The sequence below is a fragment of the Rhipicephalus microplus genome, chromosome 2 (assembly GCF_043290135.1).
Source record: "Rhipicephalus microplus isolate Deutch F79 chromosome 2, USDA_Rmic, whole genome shotgun sequence".
Taxonomy (NCBI): domain Eukaryota; kingdom Metazoa; phylum Arthropoda; class Arachnida; order Ixodida; family Ixodidae; genus Rhipicephalus; species Rhipicephalus microplus.
In genome coordinates, this window is record NC_134701.1 from 50,090,563 (window position 1) to 50,106,318 (window position 15,756).

General features: G+C 42.3%; 1 protein-coding gene across 6 annotated transcripts in view; it reads left to right on the plus strand.

The window, feature by feature from the left end:
- Positions 1-15,756, plus strand: part of LOC119169092 (protein regulator of cytokinesis 1) — a 119,405-nt gene that overhangs the window by 7,954 nt on the left and 95,695 nt on the right. For all 6 annotated transcript variants that reach the window (XM_037420180.2, XM_037420181.2, XM_075886450.1 and 3 more), the window contains exon 4: positions 1,070-1,237. In XM_037420180.2, coding sequence (XP_037276077.1) covers positions 1,070-1,237 — 168 coding nt within the window. The remainder of the gene's footprint in view (positions 1-1,069; positions 1,238-15,756) is intronic.

The window sequence follows — 15,756 nt, forward strand, 5'->3', positions numbered from 1 at the left end:
ATCTAGCACACTGTGCATAGGCCACTTTTCAGCCCGTTACAATTCAACCAAGGAAATGAATATGCATAATTCCAAAACTTGTTTTCAATGACACAGTTTTTCTGCTAAAATTTTTATTGAAGGGGTACTGACAGAAAAGTTTTGGCCTCTTTTTTTTTTTTTTTGCTGCAGTGTGTTCCTGGGGGCCTGATTGTCGTAACACTGTACATAGTTTTCTGCAGCGCACGACGGATGATTACAGGCTCGTTATTACCGAGCAGCATCAATTTGTTTCAAAATTTAGCCACTGAGCATAATTATCGCCACCTAGCAGGTGCAACGTTTTGCCATGTCAACACAAAAACTGATGCACTTCGACACAGTTTACCTCAAGATTTTTCAAACGGGAAACTGGACAGCACTGTCATCAAATACAAAACTTTCAACTCGTGCGCTGCGACCATGGACCTGCGCCAGTTGCAGAGTAATAGTCTGCTGGAGCAAATGCAACCAAAGCAAAATGACAGCTATTACATTGTCGTAACTTGCTCCTGCGTGAGGGAAGTGGGGGGGGGGAGGGGTCACCTTTGAGGGTGTCAATTGCGCGAAGGAGTCAAAATTAAAGTACCTTCCTAGCTATATTCACTGTTGATATTTTGCAGATGATGTCCGCATGGTTATGGGAAGCGATCCCTCAGGCTGGCTCGGCTGCGAAATTTTGTGTCTGTAACGCCTTTAAAATTGAAAATAGCTTTGCTGTTTCTGAAAATTTTATTGTTGGGGAAAATTTATTTTTATTTATGCTGCTTGTAAGAAAACAATGTTTGCAAGGAAGGCCGGGATATTATACACAGTGATGAGTTTAGCAGCTGGAAAAATGTTAACTGCAGTTTGTAGTTACAATTAAATCAGCTATGAAATGGGAAAATTGCTGTAGGTAGCACCATCATCAAAATGTGTGTGTGTGTGCGCGCGTGCATGCGTGTGCGTGTGTGTGCGTGTGCGCGCGCTGAGACCGCTTATAAAACTTCCTGGTTCTCGTTAAATTTCCCAGGTGCTGCAAGCCACTGATGAACATTGTTTGTTCCAGGCTGTTCGTGCGTGCACAATTTCCCTGCTTAGGAAGGATATCATTGCGAAACTGAACCTGCTTGACGAGCAGCCCCGAGCTCATCTGGAAGTCCAGGTCATCAAAAACGAGGAAGGCTTCATTTTTTCAAAGAGCAACATTGATGAACTCAAGGCTTACCTTGATCGAGTAAGTTGCAGTTTTTACTGGTATATATCTCACATCATAAATGTACAATCATGTAGTAATTTGCTGTTGCAGCAATCCTGCTCTTTTCTTGGGGAGCAAGTTAGTACCTTGTATGGGCTGAGATGATTGTCTCGAATGCATTGGGTAGATGTGTCATAAATGCGTGATATTTAGGCCCGTGGATCTTTGTAGACCTGATGAGTTAAGGGATTGTGAAACATTTTTCAAAAATTTTAAACTAGTGTGTATTCAGAATATTTGTCATCCATTTAGGACTACATGCCTTGGCTTATTTCATCATCAGAGTTCGTTTAATAGCTATAAAAGCGCAATTTTAATTCTCCGTTCACGTTTTCTTCACCTTTACAGCCGATGAAAAGTCTCTGTCCTTGACAAAACTTGGCGATGCAGTGATGTTTGCCGAGTCAGTTGACTGAGGTTCGTAGCATCGTAGTCTAGAGTGTTTCGCCGTAAAGCTGTCACAAACGTTTCCAGTTTGATAAGTTGTGCGGCACTATCTGACAATGCGCATAGTAGGCATAGCGAGGACTAAGCCACCCGAAGAGGTTGTAAAATACAACATATCGCAACCAATTATAAAAACACTGAGAGGCTGCGCCGATCGAGTGAAGATAATGTGACTGAGCCCGGATGTATTTTAAAGTGAAACCGAGCAAATTACTCGCTGTACTTCCACAGTTTTACACAGCTCAGAGCACAAAAATTGCTGTTTTTTATTTTCTTTCTTAATCGTTTTTGAGTAAAAGAAAACTAACGCTCTGCTTGTAGCTTCCCTTGCCATGACGTTTTTCTGGCATTACATGTTAGCGCCTATGGCAGCTGGTAGGGCCACATGGTTGTTAAGGAGCCAGAGAAAATGGAGATTTTAAATGAGCATCAATAATTATAGACTGGATGTTGTGTCGAAATATTTTGACTTTGCGATATATAATCCATAGTGAAACAGGAAAAATTGCAATCGAGCAGCTTCATTTTCGTCTTGCAGCCCCTGTTATCGCAGTTTGAAATACGTATATGAGAATTGTGCATTCGTAATTTTTTGTAGAAGATATGCTTTACTGCATGAATTGCACCTTTGCATGATTCGTGCACCCTCATTAAAATACGGTATTTGCTTGTGTAATGAACGCACTCACATAATAAATGCGTTTCCAACTTCAGTCAAAATTAAGATTTTTTTCCTGCCTAATAAACGCACCCCCTACATTCGTCCGCTGCAGTACCGCTAACAGACACCTGGTGTTTCCTTGCCCGTTAGATTTCTTTTGTTTTTTTATTATTATTATGCTGACACCCCTCGGCTTGCTCCCCTGCCCGCTGCCACGCGCCGTATAGTTTTTCAATTTATGCGTGGCGTGTATCCAGTCATTTTTAATTATCTTTGCTCCACAGCAAGGTTCACGAGCGGTGCAAATGTAGATTCATCGCAGCGGACAAGCACATAGGGAGCGAAGGTCATGAAACTTTCCATGCAAGCAGACAGTCACTTTCTGCAAATACAAAACTTGAAGGCCCTACCACATGCATGCAATTTTCGAGCGGCAACGACAGGATTTGCTGTTGTTATGGCTGTTGTGAAGGGCCATTCGTCGCCATCACGTCACAGGTTTTAGGAAAACCAGAAAGAAATCGCTTGTCACCCAGAAACGATCGTGGCTATTCCCGCAACATGGTCCCCAATTCTCGCTTCAGTTGCAATCGAGGCGATAGTCGTATTTTGTGGTTAATCTCGTTATCAACAATTTGTTTTGATGCTTTGGGATTTGCTTGCTGCATTGTTGGTTGCTTGCTACAATGTCAATGGTGTCGACGTGGTCGTCGTGTGAGGTTGCCACAAAGTCGGTGAACTGCGTCGTGGCGTCGTAATGCACGCTTCTGGTCACCGCTTGAGATCACAGCAAATACCACTGTTGTGGTTCAACGATTGCAAAGAAAAATAGCCGCCAAATGCTTTTACGGCGTGCACAGGCAGCGCGGGAATGCAGTTTAATCTCATTAATTCGAACACACTTAATTCGAACTTCCGGTTAATTCGAACTTACGCTGATGTCCTGTCAAAGCTATGTGTATTCCAATGGGTGAAAACGCCCTGTAATTCGAACGCGCAAGCATTTGCGATGGGTAATTCGAACATACGGCGCTCCGAAAAGGCTCTCAGCATCACGCCCAATCTCGCGGCGGCACCTGTTACACCTCAACGCTGCGCGTGAAGGAAAGGAAAAGGCTGCAGTGGAATGTTTGCTCTCTCTCAAATGCCGATCTGCGACGCGCCTGTGTGACACTTCTTCCTTTTCCGTCCCTGCCCCATAAAGACCCCTCTTGTTTCAACGTCGAGAGAGAAAAAGGAAGCTGTAGCGGAGTGCTGGCTCTCTTACACGCCAGTGCCACGCTTTTCCCTTTCCCATCCCTGCCACGTAGACTTTCCTCCTTTTAACGACGCGCTTGAAGAGCGCAAAAAAGGGAAAAAAAGCTGCTGTGGAGTGTTCGTTCTCTCTCAAATGCGGACCTGCTTCTCTCCGCGTGGAGACGCTCCTTCTTTCTCGTCACTTGGTACCCATGCTACGGCTGCGTAGCAGAGACGCAGTCATTGTTGTCGTCGTCGGGAGTGGTGGCGCTGGACAATACCGCGTGCAACTTTTTTTGCCAGGAGAATGCTGAAGCCGAAGTAGAAATGCTTTGCAAGCTGCATGTGAAATTGACTCGCTGCAAGGCAGACGTGTGCATACGTGCATCACCGATTACTTCAAATAATGACTGATGTCCTGTGATTTGTGAGTAAATGTAACTTTTCTGAAACTTCCCCTCGTGTGTTAGCTCAATGCACATGGGCCACTGCATGGTGAGCCATCCGTTCATTTAGCTTTCATTAATTCGAACAAATTTTTGGACCCCTTCGAAAATTGAGAATTACTGAGATTCGACTGTAGCTTGCAGAAGATAATGCCTTCAACTAATGAAGATCAGTGAAATGCAACAAAGGAGGGACCGACCTAACTTTTTTTTTTGCATTATTACATTTTTTCACTCATACTGAGAAAGTTTTTATAAAATTTGTCCCGCATAATTATCGTACCCCAAACATTGCTGGGATTTTTCGAGAAAGAAAAGTGCATTCGTTATGCGAGCAAATACGGTATCAACCCGGTTTCTGGATAATTCATGCTAGTGTAGTCCATGCACCTTGTCATAACCTTCAGTCCGTAAGCACGAGGTAGACTTGCGGAGGCTATGTGTGGAAAAGTTTTTTCTTCATAGTTGTTTTTGACAGGTTTGCTGGTGCTCGTATACTGTGTACAGTTTCTGCTGGTTAGCCGCAATGGCTTGCACTTGACAAGAACAGTAGAAAGCAACTTGCCTATATTTCTGACGCTGTGGTAAAAAAAACCAGTAGTGGTATATGTATTGATATAAACTACAAAGAAACAAATTAAACAGAAATCAAGCCAGCAGTTTACAGAAAAAAAAAAAAGGTGGGACATACCATATTTACTCGCACAATAGGCACCTTTTTTTTTTCTGAGAAAATCCAGCCCAAAGTTAGGGGTGCACTTATTACACAGGGTAAAATTTCCCAAAATTGTATTTCTGACTAAGCATACACTGTTCATAGCAGATATGTCGCCGAAATTGTGAATATCTGCAATATATCCAAAACAGTGTTCTTCATAATGCCACGTGCATTTCTTATTTACACTAACGTTTCATTCGGTTTTAGGCCACAAAGCCTGTCTGGAATCCTCAGTGCAAACTGGGCCTTAGTGTTCTAGAAGGTTCACTATTATAGTAGGTGGTTTTGTTAAGATTACGCCCACTCCGCGGACATTACACATTATTCTGGAACCTACGCGGCCACAAGAAATAACGCTAGAATGTTCGACGCCACGTTTATAAATGTCGACGCTCTGCTTGCTGCTATCAGTGCCACTGTGTTGCTGAAATATAACTTTCCTTTTACATGGCCACCAGTTCGACTAGAATAAACAGTTTAATGCTTGACCTGCAGTCTGCTCCTTTCGTCCACGTGGCCACGCTGTGACAATAGGCTACTCTATCGCAAAACTTGAGTATGCAGTCTTGTGTGTTTGAGAATCGAGGCATGCGATGCGATATGCATATAAATTTTAACGTATAAAAACCCACGTTGCCAACGAAATGAACAGGGAAAAAAAAAACTACGAAAAAAAGTGCCATCGCTGAAACTCGTTATGCTTATGATGATGACGAAAATTTTGTGCGCTGAAGTTACAATAGTTTGATCTCACAGGCTTGCGCCCCATATCTAAGACATTGCAATCTGATTGTGAACCACCATTCGAATGTCACTAGGATCACCCACGTCCCCTTTCTTACAAGCAGAGCCACCAAAAAGAGTCGCGTTGATTCCGTACAAAACCGCAATATGATCGCACGTGACCGCCACCAAAAAGCATGAACAGTTTGACATGTTGTTGCAGGAAGTTTCTACACGTTACATGAAGTTTGGGTGTCAATAAAATCGCCCTCAAGCACTGATCCAAGTGCAGCGCGCGATACTATGTTAAGGTTTGTGGCTAGGAAATAAATGGTGACAGAAGTTCGCCGAGCTTGTGCGAGTCCGCGTCGTGCAGCAAACACGAAAGCTCACATCGAAGAGCGTTAAAGCTTTTGAAATTATGGACGAGGTAGGTCATTTCAGCAGAATACCGCTTGCGCCTCTTGTGAGCCTTTGTAGTGCTGTGCTCTGTTTCTGTTAAGCTTACTTCACCGCATTCACTGACCTTTTTTTCTCGTTGCTGTCCTTACGTTTGTTTTCTAGTATGGATGTTGTCCCTGAACATTTGCCTACTTTTCAAGAGCACAAATATTTCCCATGCATGAATATCCGCAATGGCGCTGAGGAATGAGGAGTTTTATCGTGGATAGTTCTGGTGCACTTATCAGTCAAGTTGTACAATGATATATGACTGCATGCTACAATCATCTCTCTTTCCAGGAAAAGGTAATTTTTTGGCATTTTGATAGGTATCTTCTATCTATCCCAAGAAGAAAGTTCAGAAACTATCATAAAAAAATTCCCCAAAGTTCAATGACATTGTAACGCTACATCAGCTCTTTTCTTCATTTACTTCAAGATTATTTACTTCAAGATTATTTATTTCAAGATAATTTACTTCAAGATTATAGATTTCAGTAACTTATGAGTGGATTAAGTGTGCTATTTGCAATGGGTGATGTAGGAATAGAACTTTTTTTTTTCCCTGGAAACTGAAAAGTGGGACATTTGCGACCCACTGTCGCACAGTGTTAAAGAGGTTGTTTTGCTAAAATGCCGGTATCGGTGTCTGCGTTATTTGTTGTGAGCGAAAGATTATCTTGTCTCTGACGGAAAAATCAAGAATTGTTCGGTCCAAGTGAGCATCGAACCGTCTGCATGGCAAGCAGGCGTTCTACCACAGAGCCACAATATTTGTTGGAATTGGTCTGGAAAACGCCATACTGATGTCATTACGGGGAAGGAGCATAATTGCACCAGTCATCAAAAGATGGGAGTTGTGCAACGAGTGGCCGTTTTAAGGGCTCTTCCATTACACAGCACTTGCGTATTTAATCATCGGCAGCACAGCCATGAAAAAAGTGAACAGCTGCATAGGTTTCTGTTGCTCTATGGATAGGTAGTGGGCCCTTTGCTAATTCCCTAATTGATAAATGATGGCTTAGTGGCCACTTAACAACTGTGCTTGCAACAGGCATTGAATGACACTTTGAAATGAGTAATGTTACATGTGCAGTCGTTAGTTTCTTTATGACACTGTTGAGGCATGCACTGAGGCCCGATTACGTTATCACAGTCTGCTCTTGAAGGCGAAGCATTTTGAAAGTTTTCTCCTTGCGAAGTAGTAAGTGCCCTTATCTGCCGTGCCCCTTAGCTTGTGCCGTGACCACATATTTTAATTTCTCAGACTGTATGAATTTTTTCAAATGCAAGAATAGCCTAGTAGGTTGAGTTCTGCAGTGAAGTTGTTGACCATGACTTGTTTAGTCGTTTTCTCAAAAGGCTTTCATGGAAGGACAAAACTTGCAGATTAAGTTCAGAGTAATGTAACATGCGTAAGCACAAAAAAAATTATAGACATAACATCGAGAGGTAACAAGGCAGTTGAGTGAATCAGAGGGCTAGCAGATATTGTTTTTCCTTTAGTTGGGAAGATAAATCTAGCCAGGTTTAGGCGACTGCAAAGAAGTGACTAAATTAAGAAAAATGCAGGCATAAAATGGGATGTGCTTGCACAGGCCACGGTGGGTCATCGCGAAAGGTCTTCGTCCTGCCGTGGACGTTTGATAGGTCGATGATGATGGTGTAGACCAGAGGTCTCATTCCGACAGTGGGTCTCAGTAAAAATTTAGCCCCACTAAGGCCGTGTCAGTGAAGAGCGTTGGTGCACAATGAAAAGATAACCATATCTCAATCGCAGGCCGTTTTTGAACTTTGGGGGCCAAGATCTGGATGCAGATTATGAAATATTTTGCATGGTCACGCTTCAACACACAATGACCACATGATGTGCTTCACGAAAACAGTGCTTTGTACTGAACATGCTTATTATGAAAATAAAAAAAAGAGAACTTGTGGCAAGGAGTCATGTGCAAGCCATAGGGTTGAGGCCCCTGATTTAGCCAGTGTCCACGTCGCATTTAGCATGGGCCAACCACGAAAAAATGGTTGAGGCATGTTTGCACCTTCCTTCGTTTATGCAGATCTCCTCATTTGAGCTGCGACGCAGTGCCCCCTGTTGTGATAGAGCATCAGACACGTAATTCGGAGTTTGTGGGTTCAGATACCACTGGCCAATCTTTCATCCACTTTGATTCCTTTCTGGTTAGGTGAGCATTGTTACATTGCAGTGAAGGAATGTGCAAATTTAAGTTGTGGACAATACAGCACAAAAAAGCGCCTTGGTCAACTCCCCTTTTTTATATACTCCCTTTGTCAGTGCTACGTATGAATTCTTTCCCCTCACTTGTTCTGATATCAACGGAAGTTGCGACGAACTGCACCAAAGCCTGATTTGGGAGTGTCTGTCACCGGCAATAGCCATGCTGGCAAGTGGAGACATGTGCATCTTGATCTCTGGGCCACCGAAATCACAATCGCGCGCCTAAAATTATTCCGCTGAATTAACAGTGGTCACGCGTGCGTCCTAAGCGATCCACGATGTTTGGTGCTGACGCAGCTTCTGTTGTACAAGTCCACTTAATGGTGAAGCACGCTCTTCACAGAAGCTCGTGACGTCTATTCCAATCTGTATCGTGAAGCTGTGGCGACGATTAATCGGTGGGCATCTTCCGTTAAAGAAATGCTGCTCATAGCACCTCTGAAGAGTTGCGTGGCACATAGTTAAAGCAATTTTCACTAACAACTACATGCGTACGTGCCGCCAGAATTTGTCGCATATACTTCTGGACATCGTGTGCGGTTTAGTTTCTTGCGCTTTGAGTCCACAGAAGAACACGTGCTCAGTGGAAACGTGTTGACACTACATATTCCTTTAAATATTCTTTATTCATAGATCGTCATTTAAAAGTTAATTATTGTAATTCCTTCCACCAGCACATCCACATTTGTAATCACTGTTGGGGTAAAAGCTCCTAAAACACCCTGACATTTTGAACTCGAGATTGCTAGGGCCCATATTGAAAATTTTTGCATGCTTTTTGTTAATGTAATCTCATTATTAAAAGCATGCTTCTTGGTCAGAGCAGCCGGAATTCAGTTTTAACATTGCTGGCGGCTCTGGGGTTGCAAGGGCCACGGTGAATCGGCTACGCCGTGTTACATGTCCGCCTCTCGCTTTCCAAGGTCAATAGCTGATGGTTAAAAAAATTAAACATCGTGTCATTGCACTCATTGCTTCGCTTTTTTTTTGTGTATGTGTGTGTGTGAGAGGGGGCGGAAGTTGCATCGCTTGAAGGGCGTTTGCGAGCGCACTATTTCGAGGCCTAATGAGACATGCTCGTAAACTTTCTGTGCTACTTATAACATATGCTTTGCGTTTAGATAACTGACAGTGCAAAAACTGCTTCGGCAATTGGAGTGATCATTGTCCGTTTAGCCAGCGTTCATCTGAGTTATACGATGTCGTGTCCAAAAGATACTGTTTGTTAGTTTCAAATATGAGCTCTTAGTAGTGAATGCGATACTAACAGTCTGTTCCCACTCAGAGTACAAGATAAAAGGGTATAACAGCCGTCTTTAATGCCTGCCGAATTAGCACGAGTGCCAGTGATCACACCCAAAGTTCATAGCAACCCCCCCCCCTCCCCCCCGCCTTGCGTTCCTAGTTCCTTCCTGCTTTTTGAAGATGGGTGGCACGTTTTCCTCTGGTTTAGTAACAATCGATAGCAGGCTTGGCACACAAGGTGATGCTACCATATCTGCATTTGTTGCAAAGGACGTAGGTCGGCTCTTTTATTGCGATAGCATTTATATGGACAGTCTTGGCTGTTTTTTTTTTTGCCGCCGCCGTCTTTCACCACTTATGTATATGTATCTATATATATGAAAGTGTGCCCCCCCCCCTCTCCTGAAATTGTTTTTGCCATGGCATATATACAGCTCAACATTACCATTTGTATGCCCCCCCCCCCCCCCCCCCCAAAAAGCAAATTTACCCATGCCTTACAATGGCAAAGAAAGGTCGAGAATGTCCTTGTAATTGCTATCACAATAAAAAGAAAATGGCTCTCAACTTCTAGTCGTCTTAGGCGTATGCATAAGGTATCCTGTGAGGTTCTTTTTTTCTTTATGCACTGCTTTCTAGAACACTACAGGGGGTTTTTAGAGTATAGACAGAATATTCTAGCCACATAAAACATTGCTGCAAACGGAAAACAAAGTTTAAGTCGTGTAGTTAGAGTACAAAAAATGAGTGCTGGAAGAGGTTAGCTTTATCAGACTAGCTAAATGACATCATGTTAAGCCTAGCAGTATAATCGGTTGTGTAGAAAAAGAACTTTTCTATATTCATGGAGTTGTCTAAGGGAAATGCAGTTGCAATTGTGTGTGTCTGTAGTGTTGTACGTCACGGCGTTTGTCTACTATATATAATGTCACGGGGTCATGACATCGACGAAGGGGAGCAGACAGTACTTTGAAGAATAACCTATTTGTTCGGCCAAACCTATGGACACGTAAAAAAAAAGTAAGATTACAGCGAGACAGTAGCACTGATAGCAGTGAACAGAGCGTCGGCTGTTGATCAACTGACAAGTGAAGTATGTCTGCATTTATACCCTTGCCATCGAATATTCTAGCGTTATCGCTAGCGACCACGTAGGTTCCATAAAAACTGTAAGGTTCAGGAAGTGGGCGTAATCTTAAGAAATCGATCAATCACAGGCTCGAAGCTTCTGAAACATCGTAAGCACAGCTTGCGCTGAACACAGTGTAATGGAACGATAACAATGCTTGAGAAACGAACGTGGCAATGCCCCCCTCTGAAAAAGGTATCGTTCTGATGCCTTAACAAAAACGAAGATACAATAATAAAGACGACGAACAATAAGTACAAGCGATAAAGCACAGCAACAACAACAAAATACGGTCCTTAAGTTAGCGCATGAAATGGCTTGAGGCGCACGACATGGACGACTTCTGGTCGAGCACGATGCCGTTGAGAGTTCGTAATGTCGTCGGGAACAACCTTGTAGTCGAGTGAGCTGAGACGTCAAACAACTCTGTACAGTTCGAAGTACCGTCGCAGAAGTTTTTTACTGAGCCAACGTCGGCGTATCGGCGTCCATACCCAGACACGGTCCCCGGTCTGGTACTGGACGAAGCTTCGTCGAAGATTGTAACAGCGGCTGTCGGTCGCCTGCTAATTCTTGATACAGACAGAGGCAGGCGAGTTGGGGAGCTTCTTCCGCCCGCTGAAGGTATAAGCGATGACGTCGAGGTTCTCTTCATCAGCGACGTTTGGGAACATAGCGTCGAGTGTCGGCACGGGGTCGGCACGTCGGTGAAGGAGAGCAGACAGTACTTTGAAGAATAATCTATTTATTCGGCTAAACCTGTGGCCTTGTAAAAAGAAAGCAAGATTACAGCGAGACACTGGCACTGATAGCGGCGAACAGAGCGTCGGCCGTCAATCAACTGACTAGTGGCGAAGCGTGTCGGCATTTATACCTTTGCCATCGAATATTCTAGCGTTATCGTTGTAGGTTTCAGAAAAATCCGTAATGTTCACGAAGTGGGTGTAATCTTGACAAAATGGTCTACTCCAGCCTCGAAGCTTCTCAAACATCGTAGGCGCAGTTTGCGCCGAACATAGTGTAACGGGGCGTGAACAAAGCTTGAGAAACGAACTTGGCAATATTGATAACCACATAGGTGTGCAGCATGTTATTTCATGAAGTACAATTTTATTCAACCAGTATTCTGTTCATTTGCTACGAAAATAATCACTGAACAAGTTTTTTCAGAATGGCCATCATAATGATGCCATTGTTTTTGCATTATCAACTAAAATAGAGAGTGCTCCTAGGATGACCGGCGTCATGAGATTTAAAATGAATGGAAATATTTCAAGCTCTTCACTCGAGACAAGAGCCCCAAGATAATTATTCATGCCCTGGAATGTGAATGAAACTTACTTCTCCTCCAGGATGTGAAGTTAGCTGCTCCTGATGGCTCCAATATAGAAAATTTTGCTGCTCCAAAGTGCTCCAAAATAGAAAATTTCACTGCTCCAAAGTGCTTCAAAATGAAAAAATTTGCTGCTTTAAATTTTTCTGCTCCAAAAGTTACTCCAAATCGGAAGACCTCCATGTAACAAAGTAATTGTGGGGGACAAGCTTTATATAACAAATTTTCCACACGGACAATCTAGGAATTTTGCCCAGGATTTTGTCATTTTGGTACGAGTATGCCTCTTCCGCGGTTGCCCCGCCATTGACAAAGCAGCAACGGCACTGCCGGTGGAAACGACGCGAAAACAAGTGCTTGTTATTGCGTGTGGTTGAGCGGAAGGCGGGCAGGCGGGCCTGTGCCCCATAAGCTGGCGTTGCCGCCGTTTTTGCCACTGCGGGTGCATGCCCGAATGTGGCCCACTTTCACTAACTAAAAACGAAGGAACACTACTTTTGTGTTGGCTGTGCCACGATTTTAGTTTGTGTTACATATGTGGGGCTGCACTGCATATGGAGGGCACTGTACAGAGTATTTTTTCGCAGTATCCGTGTTGTTCGCTCTTCGTTTTCGACAAGTGCGCATGCATGGTTTCACTGCGTGCGCATGGTGTGTGCCTTGACAGCGTTCATCTTTACTTTTTCGTTTCTCTCCTTTCTTTATTTTTTTAAATGCGGACAACACTGTCGTCGCTGGCGAGAGAATTTCAGATAAGGCGCCGATTGAAACTCTCCAAGACAATGGTAACGACGGATCTTCGGACGTCGACTCATCACGCACTTATGTTTTGTGCCGCAAGTTCGCAGGCTCGTAGTTTTCGCGATTAGCTAATTAGCTCTGGCAACAACATGGTGGAGCTTTGAATTTAATATCCAATAAACACCATGGCCAAAAATTGTAATGTTATACGAAGTAAGACGGGCAGCCTTAATTCATATAACATCACAATTTTTTATATAACATTACAATTTTTCGTATAACATTACCTTTTGGATCCAGTATTGCGGAACTACGAAATGCTGCAGGGTGTTAGCAAATACGGCCACTCCAGGGAGAGGGGCTCTTTTCACGCGATTTGTTTGCGTTGAAAGTGCACTGATATACATGCAGAGACAGCATGCACACTAGCGATCATGACTGCCCTTAAAATCAGTTTGTTGTTGCTTCAGGAGCGACACCCCCACCCTTCCTTCCACGTTTTTTCATGATTGTTCTAAACGGGTGGTTTCGTTTTTGTTTGAACATTCGACAGCATTTCGAACTCACGAGGGATCTTGTCTTGCACGGCTTCCAAGTGATAGGGATGGGCCAACTCATTTGATCTCTGCTTCAGCAGCGCTCGCGCGCCTTTATCGCTCATGAAAGTTGCAATGCGTAGGAGCATGTTATCAATTTAAAGTTGTTACGGAACATGGCGGCGACGACGAAAACCCGTCAAGAGAATGCATATAACTGCTGTCACAATAACGCAGTTGTTAAATAGGTTTTTTTAGATAGCTCTGCCTTCAGCCCCGCTTTCATTTAATTTGTATCTTTATTTTGCTATATCCAAAGCTCATGCACTTATTCGTTGCTTCTATCACTTCTTACCGAGGAGGAAGTAACCGCTGCCATATGCTCACTAAGGAATAGTTCACCAGGCGAAGATGGCATTGCCATTATACCTATGAATGCAACTATTGATTTCGTTGTCACTTCGATCACTTACATATGCAACAGGATTTTTTTGAAGGGAATGTTTTTTTCATGGGCCATGAAAATGGCTCGTGAAAAATTATTTTCAAAGGAGGCAATAAAAATGAACTTCAAAGTTATCGCCGAATATCTATATTACGTTTCTCAAAGGTCGCGGTACGCTTGATATATATGAGAATATATTCCTTTAGAGCAAATGGAAATGTAATTTGTGAAGAACAGTGTGGATTTCAACCAGGTAGATCAACACAGACTGCCCTACTCCGTATCAAGGACAGCCTACTTCAAAACTTGGAAAAGAAGCTTTACGCTGTAGGAATATTTCTGGACATCCGTAAGGCTTTTGATTCGATAAAGCACGACATATTAAGAAGCTAGAAATGTATGAAATACACGGAATTGCTCTTCACCTAATGAAAGGCTACCTCTGGACAAGAAAACAATATGTACAGCTCAATAATTTTAAGCCCGAGTTAGGTATAAGGTATGTGGTTCCTCAAGGATCGATACTTAGCCTTCTACTTTTTATACTCTTCATCGACATCGTAAGCATTCTTTCTACACCAAACATCGTCATGTATGCCGATGAGACCAATGTATTTTTTTCTGGTTAGATGAACTAATATTATAGCTTACAGTCAACTAGTTAGAATTAAATAGGAAAAAAAACAATTTATGCTTTTCAAGCAAATAAATAGACCTGTAGATCATGCTATCTCTTTAATTTACAATGACGAAAGTATTGCCCTGGTGAACAAAATTCTATTCCTGGGCATATGGTTTCAAAGCGACCTTAAATCGTCCGAAATTGTTAACAATCTTCGATTAAAAACATCAAGGGCAATCGGTTTAATTCGACGCTTGCAGCATCTACTCTCGGGAAGAGTTAAATGGCAGCTGTACTTTGTTTTTTTATCCACTCGCAAATTATATATTCTATTCTAGTCGGGAGACAAAAAAAATAGTGATAGTGTTACTGTTTTCCAAAAATGTGTGCTATGTCTACTATCTCGGTCCCAACAAATATGTCCTATTTCTGTGTGTATAACGTTCTACCATTCCCAGAATGCTATACGGTACAACTAGCCATGTGAATCTACGAAAAAATTAAAAGTAACTTTCAGAGTTTTTTTTTTTATACATACATACTGAAGCAGAGATCTTCCATATAATCTGCGCACTGTTGCATTGGTGGGGTCAATGCGTCAGTCTAGCTATGGTGCGCAGTCTGTTGATAACCAAGTTGTTCTACTGTGCTACAAGATTCGTGAAGTAATTGAATGTGCTAGGGAGACTAAAAACATTACACAATTTAGGAAGCTAATAACGAATGTAATGATTTTAACCCACTTGTGGGATGCATGTGCTGAAAGCAGGTGATGTAATATATTTATTGTATTATGTTAATAGGGCTGATGATGATGCCTTTTGTATTTATTGCTAAAAACAGCTTCGTTTGAATATCTGATATTTTTCCGCTTGTTTCTCGCTTATTTATTATTTGTATGCATGTTATTCATTATTTCTATGCACTATTTCGCTATACTTGCCCTAAGTGCCTCACAAAGAGTGGGCCAAGTCGGGAGACTCTTTTCTTGCCCCTTTTGTGGACATTTTGTGAGAATTCCCAAATAAATGAATAAAAATAAGTTTTCGTACCAAACTTTCATATAATGAAATTCTCTTTATAACAAATTTTTCTGGGAATTTATCAGTTTTGTTATATCCAGGTTTAACTGTATCTGCAAACATGTGAGATGACTACAGCGTTGCTTAAGGACACTCAATATTCTATTGCAACAAGTATAATGACATAATTATTGAATTTGTTTGTTATAGTAACTCGTACTAATTAAGTTCAATAAATATCTATTCTGAAGCCATTGATGCTTTGTTTTGGCATAAACCGAATGAACTATCAGGCTGGAAATATAATGCAAATTCATTTTTGGTTATGTCCATCTTAAAGAAAGAAAAATTGTGGTTTTCACATGGCTAGCAGGAAGCGGCACAACGCACGACTCGTCGAACGTAGTAGTGCCTTCGGAAAAGTCGTTATAGGTATCAGCACACTGCAAAATGAGGTTAAATGAACACAAATTCATTATGCAGTGGGTTTAATTAATCCAAAAAACTATAT